At 37.5% G+C, this 20934-nt stretch overlaps 1 protein-coding gene and 1 non-coding gene across 35 annotated transcripts in view; one reads left to right on the plus strand and one right to left on the minus strand.

Moving 5' to 3' along the window:
* The window catches only part of NCOR1 (nuclear receptor corepressor 1), a 184270-nt gene that overhangs the window by 112222 nt on the left and 51114 nt on the right, over positions 1-20934 (plus strand). For 20 of the 34 annotated variants that reach the window (XM_016932276.3, XM_024350438.3, XM_054670431.2 and 17 more), the window contains 5 exons: positions 2118-2673; positions 5421-5550; positions 10001-10196; positions 14732-14905; positions 15635-15795. In XM_016932276.3, the coding sequence (XP_016787765.2) occupies positions 2118-2673; positions 5421-5550; positions 10001-10196; positions 14732-14905; positions 15635-15795 (1217 nt within the window). Of the gene's footprint in view, positions 1-2117; positions 2674-5420; positions 5551-10000; positions 10205-14731; positions 14906-15634; positions 15796-20934 lie in introns of those variants that run through there. The other 14 variants (XM_016932284.3, XM_016932290.3, XM_054670437.2 and 11 more) reach the window with 4 other exon arrangements.
* Positions 5110-5213, minus strand: LOC112206125 (U6 spliceosomal RNA). The gene has a single exon (XR_002940332.1). It is a non-coding gene; the product is annotated as a U6 spliceosomal RNA (small nuclear RNA).

Genomic DNA, 20934 nt, shown 5'->3' on the forward strand with positions numbered 1-20934 from the left:
ATTCAAGCGATTCTCCTACTTCAGCCTCCCAAGTAGCTGGGAGCACAGGCATGCCACATGTGGCTAATTTTGTATTTTTAGTAGAGACGGGGTTTCACTATGTCGGTCAGGATGGTCTCAAACTCCTCACCTCAGGTGATCCATCCACCTCGGCCTCCCAAAGTGCTGGGATTACAGGCGTGAGCCAGTGCGCCCAGCCCATAGAAGGCTTTTTAAGCATGTGATGTTTGAGTTGATCACCAAAGGAAAAGTAGGTGAAAGAGCCTTTCAGTAAAGGTGAATGGCATGTACAAAGTCTCTGTGGTAGAAGATGCATGAGGCATTGAACAAACTAAGTAAAGGCCAGTGTGACTTGAATTCAGAGAGCTGTGTGCAAGCTGGAGAGGCTGGAGGGGGCCCACTGGGCAAGGCCTTGCAGACCATACCAGCAATTTTGGAACTTTATCCTAATAGTAATGGGGGTCCACTGAAAAGTTATGAGAGTGAGAGAGTGAGTTATTGTGGTAAAATCTGGCTTTTAAAAAGACAACTCTATCTTTGTTGTAAAGAATGGTCTGAAGTGGAGTGAAGAGAGTTGGTTTTGGACTAGAGTGCTAGCTGTGAAGTTGAACAGGATTGGATAGATTCAAGAGAAATTTTTAGAGAGAAAATCAGTGAGCCTTGTCAAGGCTGGATATGGGGTAAATGAGAAGAGGGTTTAAAAGATGACTTCTTGGTCTCTGTTTTGTTTAATTGGATAGTAAACCCTAGAAAAGAATCTGATTTGCGAGTGGTTATTACAACTCTAGTACAGGACATAGTGAATTTGTGCTGCCTTTGATATATCTAGGTAAAGATGTCAAAAAGCACTGAAAGTCTATTTATAGAACAATATAAACGATATGGGGAAAGATCTGTGTTACAACATTAAATTAAAAATCTGTGAAATAGTATTCTAGAGCCTTCTGTCCAGTGTGGTAGCCGCTAGACACTTGTGGCTATTGAGCACTTGAAATTTGGCTAGTTTAAATTTAGATATGCAGGCTGGGTGCGGTGGCCTATGTCTGTAATCCCAGCACTTTGGGAGGCCGAGGCAGGCGGATCACCTGACGTCAGGAGTTCAAGACCAGCCTGGGCAACATGGTGAAACCCCATCTCTACTAAAAATACAAAAATTAGCCGGGCATGGTGCCAGGCACCTATAATCCCAGCTACTCAGGAGGCTGAGGCACAAGAATCGCTGGAACCTGGGAGGCGGAGGCTGCAGTGAGCCAAGAAAGCACCACTGCAGTCCAGCCTGGGTGACAGAGCGAGACTCTGCCTCCAAAAAAAAAAAAAAATTAGATATGCAGAAAATGTAAAATACACACCAGATTTTGAAGATTTAGTACCAAAAAAAGGAAAAATAATCTTATGATTTTTTGCTATTGATCACATGTTAAAATGGTATTTCACATATACTGGGTTAATTAAATAAATTCTACAAAATTAGCTAGGCATGGTGGCACACACCTACCAAGTAAATCCAGCTACTTGGGAGGCTGAGGCAGGAGAATCGCTTGAACCCAGGAGGCAGAGGTTGCAGTGAGCCGAGATCGCACCATTGCACTCCAGCCTGGGTAACAAGAGCAAAACCCCATCTCCAAAAAATTAAAAAAATTTAAAAACAGTTTAAATTATTTGACCCATTTCTTCTTACTTTTTTAATGTGACCATCAGAAAAATTAAAATTACAGATGTGATTACATTATATGTCTATTGGATGGAGCCGTTCTAGAGTGTCAGTTCAGCTGGGTAAAAGGAAATTCACAGGAAGAGGCTTCTAGAAATACACCAGAATGTCATCATTTATAGGACTGTTTTTTGTTTAGTTTTATTGTTCGTTCTTTTTCAATTTCATATAAATTATTTTCAGACATTAAAATCCTTTATGCTTTTAGTTTCAGAAGGTCAAGATAATTTGATCTTTCACTTTTATACTCTGTAGGAAACTTTAGCCTTCTCAATGGCTGTAAATACTTCAATGAGGTCATCAAAGGAGTAGAATTCATCCTAAACAACTACTTTGAAGCATGGTTTCTATCACCACCTGAAACATGTTCATTATCAGATTTTTATGCTGTATCATTATCTTTAAGGTGCAGAAAATAGTTCTGATACAGAAAGTGCTCCTTCTCCTTCACCAGTTGAAGCTGTCAAGCCCAGCGAGGACAGTCCTGAAAATGCTACTTCTCGAGGAAACACAGAACCTGCGGTTGAGCTTGAGCCCACCACGGAAACTGCACCCAGTACATCTCCCTCCTTAGCAGTTCCAAGTACAAAACCAGCTGAAGATGAAAGTGTGGAGACCCAGGTGAATGACAGCATCAGTGCTGAGACAGCAGAGCAGATGGACGTAGATCAGCAGGAGCACAGTGCTGAAGAGGGTTCTGTTTGTGATCCCCCACCCGCTACCAAAGCTGACTCTGTGGACGTTGAAGTGAAGGTGCCAGAAAACCATGCATCTAAAGTTGAAGGTGATAATACCAAAGAAAGAGACTTGGATAGAGCCAGTGAGAAGGTGGAACCTAGAGATGAAGATTTGGTGGTAGCTCAGCAAATAAATGCCCAAAGGCCCGAGCCCCAGTCAGACAATGATTCCAGTGCCACGTGCAGCGCTGATGAGGATGTGGATGGAGAGCCAGAGAGGCAGAGGTGAGGCTCGTTCCATAAGTCCTCCCCGTGCTTACTCTGCTGGTTGGTGACTGAATCACAGGGTGGTGCTGGCTGCAGACATGGCTGCTATGTAAATATTGGCACGTTATAGGTAGTCTGTACGATTTTAATATTGGGCTGATACTGTTCTGTTTAACCACAAACTATTGTATGATCATTTTAATGAAACAGATTATACATTTCTCCTACATCTGTCTTGTTACGTGTATTCTGTATGATAGCATAACAGGGAATTTCAACTAATAAAGTTGTGAATAAACCACAGATAACTGTTGTGCCCGAGGAGGGCAGCAGTGGGATGTGGTAGAAGAAGGTGGAGGCTAGAGGCATTGAGGAGCTCCCGCTTCTCTAAGGCAGTGCAACCTCAAAACAAGGCCTACCAGCCCCTACTTATTAGGTAGAAGAAAATGCTGAAAAGAGAGACATGTTCAGTGTTCTGAAAATTTTTAGAAAGCATAATTTAAATGCAAAGTAATGATAATTATGACCACTTTTTTGTATCAGTTAACATTTTAGATTGTTCATATTTGTAATTTAAAATATCAGGTATAATGCAGATTAATTTACAAGTTTTTTTTCTTTTTTTGAGACGGAGTCTCGTTCTTCCCCAGGCGGGAGTGCAATGACACGATCTCGGGTCACTGCATCCTCCATCTCTTGAGTTCACGTGATTCTCCTGCCTCAGCCTTCTGAGTAGCTGGGACTACAGGCACACACCACCATGCTTGGCTAATTTTTGTATTTTTAGTAGAGATGGGGTTTTGCCGTGTTGGCCAGGCTGGTCTCAAACTCCTGACCTCAGTTGATCCACCCATCTCAGCATCCCAAAGTGCTGGAATTACAGGCATGAGCCACCGCTCCCTGCAGTTTACAAGTAGTTTTAGTCATTAAAGGTTAATTAATTATACAAAAAATGTATCATATCTTTATGGTTTTTGTAAAAATTACAGTAAAAGATATATATTTTACAGGTATAGTTATTACTTTATTTAATATATTTTATTTCCTGGTGTTTCCTTTTCCTTAAAAGACATTGAATCACTTATAATTTTAGTAGAATGGTAAATTGGTGCAAATTCTAGAAGTGAATTAGACTGAAACATCACTTAATCCGAACCCAATTAAACCCCACTCCTTTTTTTCTTTTTAATAAGAATAAAGAGACAAGCTACTCAACAGATAGCTAAATTCTCTTCAAAGTTTAGCTTTCAGAGTGTGTCTTGGTGTGACTGTATTTTCAGTTCATATCCAATATATTTTATATCTATGTACTCCATAATGAGATTTGATACTAGAATAATAATATGGAGCATTATAGTGCTGATTCCTCAGAGTGTTTTATATAGTAGATGCTAGAATTTTCATCAGCATGAATTGAAATAAAATAGGTGTTCTGCTTAACTGTTGGTTTACCAGAAAATTTGACTATCACTCTTTTTCTTTCACCTCAGAGTAATCTAGATTTTATTTTAATGGTGTCAGTCTTTAACTGCAGTAAACATAAATGGATTCAAGCTGTGTAGTCCCTTTTTAAGCATTCCTTATTGAAACATCTCATCTAAATAAGGATTATCTGTGTTTTGCACTGTTGGTTTTGGTAACTATACGTGAAGGAAAAATTAGGTAGGATGGCAGTAATTTTAAATGGTAAACATCCTAAGAGATGAACATGATAGTAGTTTTGAAATTCAGAAATTCCTTGGAAAAATATGATGGTTTCTTAATGACACCCTAAAGTCTACACTGCTCCCAAATGACCGAAATAACACTTTCAATTTTCTATAGCTTTAACATAATCTTTCTTTATATAGTATGTGAATTGTTTTTTTAAATACATTCTGATTTTCTTACCAATTTATACATTTTTAAATGTTCACCTTCCCCCAGTGACCATGACAACACTGGGGAATATGACCAGGCCCATAAAGCATGACACTGGTACAAAATTTCCTCAAGTTTATATATTGGGCATCCTAAACTTGAGTGTAGGTATGGGCAACATCAGCCGGTGGAGTGTGAGATGGCAGGGACTATGGTGAGCAGAGGAGTGTGTGCTCATGTGAGCGGGATGGCGGCTGCTGGATGCATGGCAGGTCGCTGCTGTTGGGGAGTGCTGATTTCATGTTGTTGGTTCTTTCCATTTTTCATGAGAAGCCAGAGGTCTGGAATTTTGGATGAAATTTTCAGTTTAAAAATCACAGCAGCTTATTCAAATATTTAAAAAAATACTCTGTGATCCCAATAAAACATCCTCTAACAGGTAACTAGTTTTTAACCCATGTTAGGATATTTGTGGTAAATTAGGACTGAACAGTTTTAAATGGACTTTGTTTAGATTGTTTTGTTGGTTAGATATAGACAATACAGATAAATTTCAACCTGTAAGTCAGTATTAGGTTTCTTTTTTCTTTTCTTTCTAATATAAAATGCTTTGCAAATTTGCATGTTTTTCTTGCACAGGGGCCATGGTAATCTTTGTATCATTTCAATTTTAGTATGTGCGCTGCTGAAGTGAGTACGATATTCAGTTTCTTTATCTGGAAAATCAGCTTTGTAGGTTCCTTTTTCCTTAACTGTCCAAATATTTTATATGGGTTAATATATGTGTGTCCATGTGTCCATGTGTGCATGTGTATGTACATACTAACTTATAAGAACTTATAGTGATTATATGTTTGAGTCTTAAAAATGTATTCATTTATCTTTTTTTTAAATTGCAATTGCAGAATGTTTCCTATGGACTCAAAGCCTTCACTGTTAAACCCCACTGGATCTATACTTGTCTCATCTCCATTAAAACCAAATCCACTGGATCTGCCACAGCTTCAGCATCGAGCTGCTGTTATCCCACCAATGGTAAGTTTTTATTGTGAGGAAGAAAACTAAAGATGAAAAACTGAGACCTTTATAGACATATTTCTTCTGTTCTTTAATTGGTTCTTGATTAAAAAAATAGTGGTACAAAACATAACATGAAATTAATAATCGTAACCAATTCTAGGTATACAGTTCACTCGTGTTAAGTGTGTTAAGTATATTGACATTGTTTAGAAAATGATCCCCAGGACCTTTTCATCTTTCGAATGCGAAATTAATTAAACAACTCCTCTCTTCCTCCTGCTGCTTGCCACTGGTAACCACTGTTCTGCTTTCTGGTTCTATGAATTTAACACACAGTTTAGATACCAATGAACTGTTCTTTCCCACAATACTTACTATACCAAATGTATGGGCTTTTTCCTCACACCAACGAATTCTCCACCTCTTTGGTCACCAACTAGGTTCCTACAGTTCAGTTCAATTCGGACACCAACTACCTGGCATAATCATCTAATACCACAAGTGTAAGGGCTCAGTACCACAAGGCTACCCCCATTTCTGATGCCAGTTCTATAGGTATTGGGTCCCCAGGTTACTCACACTTCTGACTAGGCTGCAGACTGGGGATTCCTCCGACTCTCCTCGTCAGGTTCCATAATTTGCTAAAATGCCTCAGAGAACTTAGGAAAATGCTTTACTTATAATTACTAGTTCATTATAAGGGATATAACTCAGAAACAGCCAAATGGAAGAGATGGATCGGGCAAGGTGTGCAGAAGGGGTGTGGAGCTTCTGTCTCCTCTCTAGGTCTGCCTCCCTCCCAGCAACTCCATGTGTTCACCAGCCTGGAAACTCTTAAAACCCCATCATTTGGGGTTTTTATGAAGGCCTCATCACATAGGTATGAATGATTAAATCATTGGCCATTGGTGATGGGTGCATGAACCTTTAGCCCCTCTCCTCTCCCTGGAGGGTTGGGGGTGGGGTGAGCTGGATGGAGCTGAAAGTTCCAGCCCTTGCTGGGCATGGTGGTGCCCAACAGTAGTCCCAGCCCTGTATTCCCAGCTATTTGGGAGGCTGAGGCAAGAGGATTGCAAGTTCAAACCCAGTCTGGGCAAAATATTAAGAGACATCCTACCCCAGTCCCCAAAGAAGTTCTAGCCTCCTGCCTTGTGGTTTTTTGGGCTGTCAGCCCTTATCCTGAGGCAATCTAGAGGCCCCAGCCAGGAGTCATCTTGTTAGCATACAAAAGACACTCTTACTGCTCTGGAAATTCTAAGGATTTGGAACAAAAAAAGTCTTTGGGAGAAGGACCAAATATTTAATTTTTATTGTGCCACATTATGTCATATAAATGAAATCATACAGTATTTGTCATTTTTGTGATAGGCTTATTTCACTCAGCATAATGTCCTCCAGGTATACTTAGCAGGTGCCAGAATTTCTTTATTTTTAAAGGCTGAATAATACTCCATTGTATCTGTATACCACATTTTATTCATTCATCCATTCATAGACATTTGGATTGCTTCCGCCTCTGGACTATTGTGACTAGTACCTGTATGGTCAGTCCTTGATTTTAGTACCTTGGTTTTTCTTACATCCTCTTGTGCTGGGCTTGGGTTAGGGAGTGCTAAGACATATGGGAGAGAAGGGTAGGAAGATGCTGAGTCTAACTTTGAGTAAACTCTTTGAGATAACCAAAGGTTATATCCTTAGTACATTGCTTTTTCAAATGACTTGTGATGATTGATTGAAACGGTCATTTCCAGTTAAGAAAAAAAAAGAAATATAATGCTCTAGCCATAAATATTAGTAAGTCCTGTTTTTGTTTGTAACCACAGCAATAAGGAGCCATAAAACAGTAGTAGCATTAAGCATGTAATTAGGTTTTGAATAGTTAGAATAAATTGTAGAGATTATGGCTAACTCCAGTATACAATTTCAAGTCTAGTTTATTTTTATATTTTACCTTAATAATCTACAGATTTCAAGTATATTTTATTTATATTTTACCTTAATAATCTGTAAAATTTGACTCATTTTTGATACTGAATTCCAATCTTGGGTATTGTTCTTTTCTTTAGTTATTTTCTATTTATTCAAATATTTAAAGCTCTTGCTTTATTCAAAAATGTGTTTTCTATCTCAAATAATAAGTGGTAAAAGTTTTTAATTGTGTACTTACCACAAAAAGATCATTAAACATTTGTTCATTCACTGACTCATTCAAATGGACATTTATTGAGTGATTAGTTTAAGACAATGTTCTTAATATTGTGGAGAGTATTTATATATTATAGCCTCTGATTTCAAAAAACGTATGGACTGGTCTGCATAATAAGGCAAAGAGGCTGGGCGTGGTGGCTCACGCCTGTAATCCCAACACTTTTGGGAGGCCGAGGTGGGTGGATCACTTGACCGCAGGAGTTCCAAGACCAGCTTGGGCAACATGGTGAAACCCTGTCTCTCCAAAAAAAAACAAAAAAAAAATTAGCTCCGCATGGTGCCATGCGCCTGTGGTTGGGAGGCTGAGGTGGAAGGATTCCTTGAGCTCGAGAGTTTGAGGTTGTGGTGAGGTGAGATGGCACCACTGCACTCTAGCCTGGGTGAAAAAGCGAGACACTGTCTCAAAAAAAAGGCATTAAAAAAAATTATCGTAAAGGTTAAAATGAATTAAAATGCGATGCTCTATTAGGTTAAAAAATACTATGGATGTTTTGGAGAAGAGGGAGTGTCTTCTTAATTAGAAACTTACAGAAGACTGCATAAGAAATAATATTTTCATTGGATCAAAACAGCTCATTTGGAGTTATAGCAAAAGGAGGAAAAGCTATGTTTATATGGAAGACAAAGCACAAAGGCAAGAAAGTTTTGGGTTTTAGGATCAGTGAATAATACTACTTACGCTAGGGGAAAAACTATGGAAGTCTTAAGTTACCAGATTCTAAAAAAAAGTCAGACCTCTAGGGCTTTCTAGGGATATTTGTTATTCATGAGGTATTTAATCCTGGACTGTGTTCTGGGCTATTTTTTTAAGTATTGGACAAAACAGCTTGGGTTGTTTTCTTCATAAAGTCAGAGAGACAGAAAAATAAAACAGTTTCAAACTGGCAAATACTGTGTACTGTGAAAGCAGTGAACAGGCCTCAATGAGAAGGAAAACAGGGAGGGTATCACCATGTTTTATTGGATGGTTATGGATGGCCTATCTTAAGGAACAGTCCATTTCTATCCTAAGGGAATGGCTATGTGAATGAGTTGGTTGTGGGAGAGGAGGAGATTGATTAGTCAAGGATGGCTGCCAGGTTTCTGGCTGAAGCACGTGGGGTTCCATGTCTAAAATGGAGAGCAACTGAAGAAGAATGGAGTTTCAAAAATGGGAAGTTCCCTTTAACATAAGTTCTGAGCTTCCTTGAGATATCCCAAGTGGAGTTGTTAGGTAGGCCATTTTATGTAAGTGTGGAACTTGGAGAAAGTGTCTTGAGGAAGTAGAAAATTTGTGAATCATTAACAAATGGATGACATTTAAATTAACATAAATGGATGTGATCCGCCAGGCACAGTGGCTCATACCTGTAATTCCAGCATTTTGGGAGGCTGAGGCGAGTGGATCACTTGAGGCCAGGAGTTCGAGACCAGCCTGGCCAACATGGCGAAACCCCTTTGCTACTAAAAAAAAAATAGAAAAATTAGTCGGGTGTGGTGGTGCACACCTGTAATCCCAGCTACTTGGGAGGCTGAGGCAGGAGAATTGCTTGAACCCGGGAGGTGGACGTTGCAGCGAGCCAAGATTGCACCATTGCACTGCAGCCTGGGCAACAGAGTGAGACTATGTCTCAAAAAAAAAAAATAAATAAAAAATAAAAAAAAATATATATATATATATATATATATAAATGGATCTGATCCCTGGTGAAAGAGAGATGAGGGATGGGACCTAGGGCCACAAGGGACTTGGCTGCCATAAATTAGAATCAGACAGATGTGTTGTAATTTCTGATTTTTGATTTCTGTTATTACAGCTTGTGTGATTTATATTGTGATCAGTTCTGAAAGAAAACTAGGTCTTGCTGTGTTGCCCAGGCTGGAGTGCAGTGGTGCAATCTCAGCCCACTGCAACCTCTGCCTCCCAGGCTCAAGTGATTCTCATGTGTCAGCCTCCCGAGTAGCTGGGACTACAGGCATGCCTCACCGCACCCAGCTAAATTTTTGTATTTTTGGTACAAAGATACAAAATACCAGCCAGGCTGGTCTTGAACTCCCGACCTCAGGTGATCTGCCTGCCTTGGCCTCCCAAAGTGATGGGATTACAGGCGTGAGCCACTGCAATGCCTTAAGCATTATTCTTGAAGATAACTTTGATTAAAAAATGATAAAATCAATTCAACCAATAACATGACAGAAATAAGCATTACATTACTTGTAAGAGATGGCAATTATTACATTGGTTGTTTGCATATTTCGATTTATTTTCTTCCTATAGGTATCCTGCACCCCATGTAACATACCAATTGGAACCCCAGTGAGCGGCTATGCTCTCTACCAGCGACACATTAAAGCAATGCATGAGTCAGCACTCCTGGAGGAGCAGCGGCAGAGACAAGAACAGATAGATTTGGAATGTAGAAGTTCTACAAGTCCATGTGGCACATCCAAGAGTCCAAACAGAGAGTGGGAAGGTAGGTAGATAGAGCTATCACCAAGAGAACTTTTATGAAGGGAAATAAAGCTAAACCCAAAAGCAGTGTCCATTGTGCTTTGTAAGTTGTCAGCCTCCCAATTGATTATTATATTTGTCCTAACAGACACAGTTCCTTAAATTGACCTTAAACTATGAAGAAATGTTAGTATTATTAACTACTAAAGGATGCCACTAACATTTTTAATAGCATTCTAGTTAATGTGAATTTTCTGATATTCATCTTTATGCTGGAAGACATTATAAATAAAGTTATGCTTTATGTTCCATTGATCTGAATTTTCAGAGTAAGTGACAATTGTTGTCCTGTCCTTGAAGCAAATCACCTTCAAGTATTACAGTGTAATATTCACATTCTCTGGTAGATGAGAGACACAACTTTGTGTAGTGGATATTTCCAATCAGACGCTGGCTAAGCCTTCACCTTGGCATTTGCCAGCTGTGTGGCCACACGCAAGTCACTTAACCTTTCATAGCTTTAGTTTTCTCATCTGTAAAATGAAAATAATAGTACACGTCTACCTTGCTGTGGTTGTAAAGTTAAGGAAGGAGCATTCGGTATTGTTATATAACAGGTGGCTCTGCATTATTTTATGTATAATGTAGCATGTTATTACATATTAATTAGTGTATTAGTACTGTATATACACAGTAGATACTATGGAGGTACCTGTTTTCATTGTTACATCACTGTTTTTATTTCAAGTGATGGATTTGAGTTGGTCCGTTGCTGTTTTAGTTGGTGTGTGATACACTTTTACTTTCTTTAAAAAAAGAAGAAAGGGGTGGTTTTTATGTTTTAATACATTCTTCTGACATGGTTAGAAGAATTGGCACATGTTTCTGGTTAAGAATGAGTTTATAGTCTACTTATATGCTACGATATGCTTAGAATATCAGAATACTGAAATAGTCTGAATGATTCAGAAGATTCTTTACAGTACTTTATTTAGCTAAATAAGAGCTATTAGCTTTACAATGCCATGCATTCCAAGGGTTATTTAATATAAAATAGGAACTGTGGTACTTAACTGATCCTGCTGACTCTGCCCAGATCACACCAATATTGAGTTATTAGTTGCCTAATACACTGAACCTCTTATGTTAGAGTTTTAAATTTAAACTTGTTAATCTTTTAAACATAAATCTTGTGCTAGGAAAAATGTGAACCAGAATGATAATATCCACCAAGGAATATAAAAGGCGCTAAATGAATATTTCCTTGAATGAAGGTAGAAATATTGATAACTTTTAGGCTTTTACTCTGTTGGGTCTAGGGAATTCTTAATCACTAGTTCTGTAATTGACACAACATGTACTCAGTAATTACACCTTAAAGGAATGAATTATAAATGAATGACATAATGGAGATATCCTTATCATGTTTCACTACAGGGTATTAATGGACTTATCGCAGGTGTTTGTCTTTTGAACATTCGAATTATGAGGAAATCCGTCAGTGGAAAATGATACTTTAGAGAATAAAAGTCTCTGGATGTATTCCTTACATTAATTATTTAGGATAGATTTTGTGAAGAAGTAGTAAAAGTTAGAAAAATGACATTCAGATGGTATCATTTGTTGAACTTATGACAAGGCATAACATCATTGTTAGTAATATCTGGGTCATTTAAATATGGATATCATAATTTTAAAGCCTCAATATCTTTTATTGGTCTGCTTTATAAAATGAGTTGTATTTGGGAACTGAAGAAACTGAACCAGGCTGGAGCCCCAAATTCTGAGACTCCAAACTGTGAATTGTATTTCTCTGTGTTAGTCACATTAATACACGTGGTTTAGATCTCAGTGGTATCCTAATTTTTAATCGTAATTCAGTCATCTTAAAATCAGATTGTAATTATACTTTTGATTAGTATGACATTAAGAATTTTACAGTTTGGTCGAAGGTGATGCTCTACAAAGTAGGGAAAGTTTATCCAAAGGTTGTTTTGTTTTAGCTAATCTCCCTAGTGTATTTATCCTGTAATTTGTTTAACAAGTACCAGAAGTTTTTCCTTGAGTCTATCCTGTAGTTCAGTGTATAGGATAACCTTTCAAATAACATTTAAATGTTTGCAGTTAAGATGCTTGTGTCTAGAATGTTTGACAAAAATGGTTTAAATTTAACCTCATAGAACAGTTTATAGAATGTGAAGAATAGTGATAGTATGGATTTATGTATAAAGTATCACCAAATATTGGTACAGTCCACCTGAATTAGGGCCATGGTTTTTACTTTTCCCTTCATGGTCTCTTTTAGCAAGTAACAGGCAGCACTTGTTGTCCAACTATTTGGTTGTATTTATTTCTCTTAATGTGAATGGTATAAATAATTACTGTAGGTATGCCTGTTTTAAGTTGCTTAAAGCTTTTCCCATCTGTAGAAAAGGTTGAAAAAAAACCTTAGAGAATTGTTTTCACTTACCAGTAACATTTATACGAGTTGACCTCTGCTTTACTGATAACTTTTAAGCCTCTTTTCTACAGTGAAGGAACTCAAACTTAAGCATATGGAGGTAGAGTTAGAATTGAACTTCTAATGCAAATTTAACAAAATTATCCAATTAAAATAAGAGTTAATGCTTCTATGTAACTGACCCTAGTTTGTTGCATGTTTATTTTGTTGCTGTTGCTGTTTTTCTTTTCCTGCTGTGGGTACATGGTGATTTAAATAGCTGTGTTTAGAACCATCCAATTTCCATAATTTAAAAAAAAAAAAAACCACTACTATGACCAGTGGATTTTTTTTTTAAACATAGTTATAAACTTACTGGAAATGGTAAAATAATCAGACATTGGATTTTTAATACATTATCATATTAAATTATCTAGGAAAGAAGTGGTGATTTTCTTTTGGAGTTGGTTATTTCATAAATCTGTTTTCTCAGTATTAGGACACTTACTCTAATTCATTATATTAATATGTCAAAGAAGGAAAAAGTACCATCGTCTTGATGGATACACCAGAGACATCTGAAATTCCACACCCAGTCCTTTAGTGAGACACTATTGCACTGTGGTTTAGAGCTAATGGTCCGGAATTATACTGCTTTTAAAAAAATCGCTGGTAGACCTTGATTGGGCAATTAGATGTGATTTTTCTGAGCCTCAGTTTCCTCATCTGTAAAATGGTATTAATAATCACATTGGTCTTGAGGGCTAAATAGATATTGTATGTAATGCACACTGCCTAGCACTTGAATATCAGTTGATATTTTTGTAATTGTTTCTGATTTTTAAAAGCACCTTACAAAAGATAGTGTAGTAAGGAAATAAGAGGTTTAGGTATTTGAAGGGAAAAGACAAATTATTTACAGGATAAGATTATTCACCTAGAAAGCCTAAAAGAATCAACTGAAAAGTTATTAGAGCTAAAAGGAAAGTTCATTAGGTTTTTCAGAAAAAATTATTACACAGAAATCCGCATCTTTCCTGTATGTCTGCAGTAATCAGGTTTATTTATATAAACTCATATATATAAAAGAGATGGTTTTCTTACCAATATGACATATCTAGGAATAATTTTTAACAAGCAATGGATGGAACTATCTGACAAAAACAAGATTTCTCAACTAGAAAACTCATTATTATAAAATGTCGTCACCTGTGTTTATTCATAAATTTAATACAAGTCTAATGAAAATTCCAGTTATTCTTTGTTTTGAGAGGAAGTACTCAATGATTTTAAATTTAGATTTACTTGGAAAGATAAATGGATACAACTAGGTAATGAAAATAATAAATAAAATGAGTGGGAATTTATTCTGACAGACATTAAAATGCTACAAATCTAAGTGGTCAGGGTTACAAATGAGTTTTACTTTGTGCTTTTTTGATTTTCAAAAATTACAGATGTTTCATTTTAAAAAGAAACTATATATTTTAAAGTCTTAAATATGACTGCATTTCTGGCGTGCCCTTTAAAATATTTAAAGTTTCTTTATGCTTTATGTGGAGATAACTTACATGATAAGTAATTTTCATTAGTATTATTGTAGTTATATTCATGGTTTTTATAAGCTTATGTAGGATTTTTGAATTAGTTTGATCTGCATCTTTTGAAAGGCTTCTTCCGTTTCTTAATTAAATATATTTCTGTGAATATTAGCAAGGAGTGAGCTTCAACAGGCTAATTATAAGACTTGTGAAATCCTCGCAAAGCTAATAACCTCCAGTCAGGCCAGATTTGAATTAACAGAATTGCTTGATAATCTGATGTTTGCCTGTTGTGATTTTATTGCATGTGAAAACACTTGATTCTCCTTAAGAGGAAAGAGAAGTTCTTGTTCCTTTAAAGGGAAAACTCGTAAATGAATTTTTGAGGATACACAGGAGATTTAGATTTACAGGATTTCTTAACTTCTCTGTGGGTGAATTTTGCCCCCAGGAGTTTTAGACTTTAATGTTAGTTTATAGTCGGATTGGCCCCTGGATGGTGTGGGCTTGGTCCTTTCACACTTACTATTTTAATTTGGGGTTCTTCCCTTATTTTGATAACTTTAACTTTCATAGGAAAATCAGTCGCCTATATGCCTTATGCTGAGGTCAAACGTGCTCTAGAACAGGAAGCACAGATGCACAATACTGCAGCAAGGTCAGCCTCACCGTGTAGGCTTTCTCCAAGAGAAGTCAGTAAAGCCGCTCCACAGCCTGATATGAGTGCAGCCCGCTATAGTGTCCCGCCAGGTAAATATCACTCCTCTGTGCAGTGGCTGCTGGCCATCCACCCACAGATGTTCCACGTGGGTGGTTTAATCTCGTGAATGAACTGCTCTTCCAGGACGTGTCCTTGCTGTTTCAGAATGACTTTGTTTCTCTGCGTTCCATCATCAGTTGTATTTAGTTGAGTTCACTGGGCCACTGGGAAATTTGTGTTCACACATTTATACTGTGACATTGACTGGCTCTTCCTTTAAGAAGAGTACATGAATTTGTAAAAGTCTTGAGATCTCCCCATCCCCAAAATTCAAGTGTTCTGTGAGAGCCAGAATCAGTAAATGTTTCTCAATATGCAAGATGCAAAAAGGATGTATAACTGGTTGTCAGTCATGTCTGCGCATTCTCTGAAGTAGTGTTATCAGCTGTTTTTAAGAAGTACCCTAAGAGTGATTGGCGAGAGAGAAGAAATTTTTGAAGACTGATGTTTGCTATGCTAAGCAGAAGTTTGAAATAAGCATCAGCTTGAAAGCTGTGGTTTGAAAGGGAGTTGAATATTTCAACCCCACAAATAGTATTTGTGACAAATATGTATACAGGCTTACGTGAATGAGAAATTTAAAATAGAAATGTTCATTGTTGGTTTCATCTTACATTTTTAAATTAGTGATTTAAAAATTCAGGAATGACTGAGAGAGGTAACATGTTGTAAACTAGGAAATGGACTATTTTAAAATCATTTTTCTTTCCTTTTAAAAGTCCTTCAGCCTGCTCCACATCAAGTGATAACTAATCTCCCTGAAGGCGTTCGGCTTCCGACAACTCGACCAACCAGGCCACCACCCCCTCTCATCCCGTCATCCAAAACCACAGTGGCTTCAGAAAAACCATCTTTTATAATGGGAGGCTCCATCTCACAGGTGAAACGACTTCTCTTTACAGTAGATTTCTTGTTGAATATGGCTTTGTTAAAAACTTGTCCTCCCTCCTCGCACTGATTTGTCAGAGTTCTAATAAATAATAATCTGTCTGAATATGAAGTTTCAAGAGATAATGACCAGAAAATGCAGCAGTCACTGTACTCTTGCCACAAATCAGAACTTTCAGTGAGTTATGTACCCAGATTGAGTGGTCATAGCATACCACCCATTTAATTACACTTGGCACTTGGCATACCACTTGGTTTAATTTACATCACTCTAAACTTACCAAGTTTTAAACTTAGTTTCAAACAGTAGAATATTTGTTCACTAACATATGGTAAAGGCTCTAAATATTAAATTGTAGGTGGTTAGTATTATAATTTATTCTGACTTTGGCCACTGAATCTTTTTTCTGGTTCATTACTTTTTAAAAAATTGAGATATGGTCTGGTCTTCATAGTTCCATCAGTTTTGACTAACTGTACATCAGTGGTCACACCCCTGTCAACTTATTGAACACTTCCATCACTTCAGAAAGTTTTCTCATGTTCCTTCCCAGGCCATCTCCCCTTCCACTGCCTGAAGCAACCACTATTTGATTTCCTGTTGTTGTAGATTAGTTTTGCCTTTTCTAGAACTTCCTGTGAATGGAATCAAACATGGTGTACTCTTTTGTGTCTGTCTTCTTTAACCCAGCATAATGGTTTTAGGGAATTCATCCAGGGTTTTATGTAATCAGTAGTTTCTTCCTTTTTATTGCTGAGTAATACCAGTTTGTTTATCCATTCTCCTGTTGATGAAAACCTGAGCTATTTCCAGTTTTTGGCAGCTATGAATAAAGCTGGGCATTCTTGTAATGGGTTCTTTGTGGACATATGTTTTTATTTTTCTTGTACAATTACCTGGGAGTGGAATTACTAGGTTTGTGTATGTTTTATACTTTTCCAGAATGGTTCTACAGTTTTATGCTGCCACTAGCAATGTATGAGACGTGATTGCTCCATTTGCTGTTGTCAAGTCTTGGTCATTTTAGTCATACTTGGTGTGTAGTAATATCTTATTGTGGTTGTATTTTACATTTCCCTGACAACAAACAATGTTGGGCACTTTTCATGTGCTTATTGGCCATTTGTACACCTGTGAAGTGACTATTTAAGTCTGATTATCTGTTTCTACTGGGTCTTTTTGATACTGTGTTGTAGATCTTTATTATGGTTGAAAGTTCTCTGTTAGATATATGTATTACAAATATTTTCTCTGTTTTTTGTCTGTTTATTTTCTTACTGGTATTTTGATGAGAAGTTTCTAATTTTTATATAGTCTAAATATATATACACACTTTTTTCTCCTATGATTAGTTTTATTTTGCTAAGAAATCTTGGCCTGCTCCAAGGTTGTGAGATATTCGCCTGTGTTTTCTTCTGAAAGCTTTATAATTTTGGCTTTTATATTGAGGCCTGTGACCAGTCTCAAATTAATTTTTGTGTATAGTATGAGGTCAGGATTAACATTCATCTTTATTTAAATTTCTAGTTGAAAAATAGCACCAGTTGAAAAGTCTTTTACTCATTTGATCGCTTTAGTTCCTTTGTTAGAAATCATTTGACAGTATTTATGGGTCTGTTTCTGCACTGTCTCCATGCTGTTCCACTGATCTACTTGTTCATCCTTTTGTCAGTACCACAGTCTTGATTACTGTAGCTTTATTGTAAGTCCTGAAATCATGTAGTATAAGTCTTCAGTGTTTTTGTTTTTCAAGATTGTTTTGACTATTTGATGTCGTTTGCATTTTCATATAAATTATATAATCAGCTTATCAATGTCTGTCTCCCCCCTTTTTTTTGGTTCCCAAGTTTTATTCAAGAACTCATACAAAACATTCCAGGTAAATGAGTTATAATCCTCATCTTCCTTCTCTTTGTCCTGGTTAATTTGGAAGTAACACAATCCGAAATTCTCTTTGCTATTAGCAGCTACGCACGACCAATCACATAGCTTATTCTTCAGATATTTTTTGATGAGCTATTTCAAATACCCTTTGGAAAAAGGCACCTCAGAAGTTACGGTGCTTGTGTTCTTGCTCCTTTCAATAGTTACTACCCCTCCACCAAGATTCCCAGCTTTTCCATTCACTTTAATTCTGTCTTGGAGAAACTGCTCACAATTGGCAGCATCATCTGCGGGGTAGATCCAGTCAAGGGTATACTTCAGAACCTGCTTTTTTTCTTTTTTTGCCCCCACTTTTTCATGGGCACCTGGCAGCAGCAGAGGCAGAAACAATCTGTTTGTCAGTCTACTTAAAGAAAAAAAATTCTGCTGGGATCTCTTCTCTTCTCTTTTTTTTTCTTTTCTTTCGCCACTTCATTTATTTTATTTGCAGGAGTTGAAACATGTTTTAAGGGAGATGTTTATTTTCCCCCCCAAACATGAATCATTTAAGTAAAACCAACTTAACTATAGAAATGTAGCAAAGTAAGGGGAAAGTAGCACAAACCACCCAAGAGGCAAAGGTTGTGGGGAAGAGGTGGGTGCAGTGAGCATATAACATATGCGTAAATGCTTTATGATTCACCTGCTCAGCACCGCCTCCCCAGAAGGCGAGCATAGGGAACTATTTTACGAGGATGTTTCCCCCCAAACATCTGAGAATGCTTCAAATTATAGTTTAAGGTTTAAAAGACCAAAAAAAAAAAAAAAAAAAACCCATGAACCACCCATCTGCTGGGATTTTTGTTGGGATTGTATTAAATCTATAGATCAATTTGAGGTAGAAATGGAAATCTTACATCGAGTCTTCTAATCTATGAACTTGTATATCTGTATCTCTCAGCAGCGCTTTAAAGTTTTCACTTTAGAGATTTGTACATGTTTTGTTTGATTTATATTTGGCTATTTGATTCCTTTAAATTTTGTTTTTGTTTTTTTTTTTTGGACAAAGTCTTGCTTTGCAGTAGTGTGATCATAGCTCATTGTAGCCTCCAACTCCTGGGCTCAAGCAATCCTCCCACCTCAGCCTTCCGAGTGGCTAGGAATTTTTTTTTTTTCCTTTTTTTGAGACAGAGTCTTGCTCTGTTGCCCAGGCTGGAGCGCAGTGATGCGATCTCGGCTCACTGCAACCTCCGCCTCCCAGTTTCAAACGATTCTCCAGCCTCAGCCTCCCGAGTAGCTGGGACTACAGGCGCACGCAACCCTGTCTGGCTAATCTTTTTGTATTTTTAGTAGAGACGGGGTTTCACCATGTTGGCCAGGATGGTCTTGATACAGGAATACTGAATAGTGAATTGGTGAACATGGACATGAATTTCTTGTTGCTCATCTTAGAAGGAAGGCATTCAGTATTTTACTGTTAGGCAGAATGTTAAGTTTTTCATGGATGTCTTTCATCAGATTGAAGATGTTTCCTTCCGTTCTTAGTTTGCTGAGACCCACCCCCACCCCTAGTTCTTATATTTTTTTAGCTCCAGAATTTCTATTTTGTTCTTTTTAATGATTTCTTTGTCTTTGTTGGTGTTCTCTATCTGGTGAAGTATCATTCTTGTACTTTCTTCTTTTTTTTTTCTTTTTCTCTCTCCTAAAACAATTCTGTTGCTCAGGCTGGAGTGCAGTGGCATGATCTTAGCTCACTGTAGCATCAGTCTCCTGGGCTCAATCAATCCTGCCTCAGCATCCTGAGTAGCTGGAACTACAGGCATGCATCACTATGCCTGGCTTTTAATTTTTTTTTTATTTTTTATAGAGACAGAGTCTTAATATCTTGTTAAGGCTGGTCTCAGACTCTTGGCCTCAAGCAGTCCTCCTGCCTGGGTTTCCCAAAGTGTAAGGATTAAAGAAGGCAGGCCACTGCACCTGGCCTCCTTTAATTTAGACATGGTTTATTTTAGTTCTTGGAATACATTTATAATAGCTGATTTAAAGTCTTTATTCCTGAGCCCAAAGCTCAGGAATATTTTCTGTTCCCTGCTCTGTTTCATATGTATGGCTCACACTTTCATGTTTCTTTGCGTATCTTATAATTTTTGGTCAAAAACTGGACATTTTGTATAATGTAGCAACTCTGGAACTTGGATCCCCCCCACCCCCACTTTTCAGAGCTTGTTGTTTCTTTTGGCTGTTATTATTTGCTTAGTGACTTTTCTTAACTAATTCTGTAAAGTCTGTATTATTTGTTGTGTGCAGCCACTGAAGTCTGATTAACTTAGTGATCAGCTAATGATTAGACAGACATTTCCTTAAATGTCCAAAATCAGTAAAATCAGCCTTTGCTGAGGGGCGCTCTTTATGTGTTGGGCACTTAACAGCTTTGCCTTAGTCTTTACTTCCTGGCATGCAGAGCCTTAAGGGCAGCCTAAGTTGAGAGCAGTGGGGCCTTCCCATGTCTTTCCTAGGCATATTCATAGCCTTGCACATGCATGTAGCATTCTAGGTTCTAGGGAATATGTTGGAGTTTTTCAGACCCCATGAACATCTCATTCCCTGGCTTTTCCTTTTAAGTGTTTTGGTTAGCCTGTTGTTTACCCTGGCTGTTGTCTACTGTCTCAGGCAGTGGAGAAGTTAATCAGTTGCCTCTGATTGTTTTTGACAAGTCTGCACCTCCTCTCCCACTCCAGTCAGGTCAAATAAAGACAGCTTTGTGAATGGAGTCTCCCAGAGAACCAACAGAGAAGTCAAACAATGACAGTTATCTGGGAATGAGGCTTTTAAGGAGCTCCATCCTTGCTCTTTCCCTTCTAGTGGCTGCCAGGCAGCTGGTTTGCACTGTGATTGAGTGCTTTTGGTTTTCAGCACTACCATAGAGTTTGATCAGGAGAATGAGAATGGAACAAGTTAAAATGCCACAAAGCCCATTGTTTTTACCTAGATTCAGCTTTTTTTTTTTAAATAAATATTTCCAGATTTCTACAAGCCTTTGGTTAATTTCCAGGGTTCTTTAAAAGTCGATTCTTACATTGCTTGAGACTGGGAGGCAGAGGTTGCAGTGAGCCGAGATTGCTCCACTGCACTCCAGCCTGGGTGATAGAGCAAATCTCTATCTCAATTAAAAAATAAAAAAATAAAAATAAAAAAAGAAAAGAAAAAAAAAGGTTGATTCTTAAAATTTTTCCAGGTTTTCTTGTTGCTTTTATGGAAGAGAGTTTT

Source organism: Pan troglodytes, chromosome 19, assembly GCF_028858775.2.
Source record: "Pan troglodytes isolate AG18354 chromosome 19, NHGRI_mPanTro3-v2.0_pri, whole genome shotgun sequence".
In the NCBI taxonomy this organism is placed as follows: Eukaryota; Metazoa; Chordata; class Mammalia; order Primates; family Hominidae; genus Pan; species Pan troglodytes.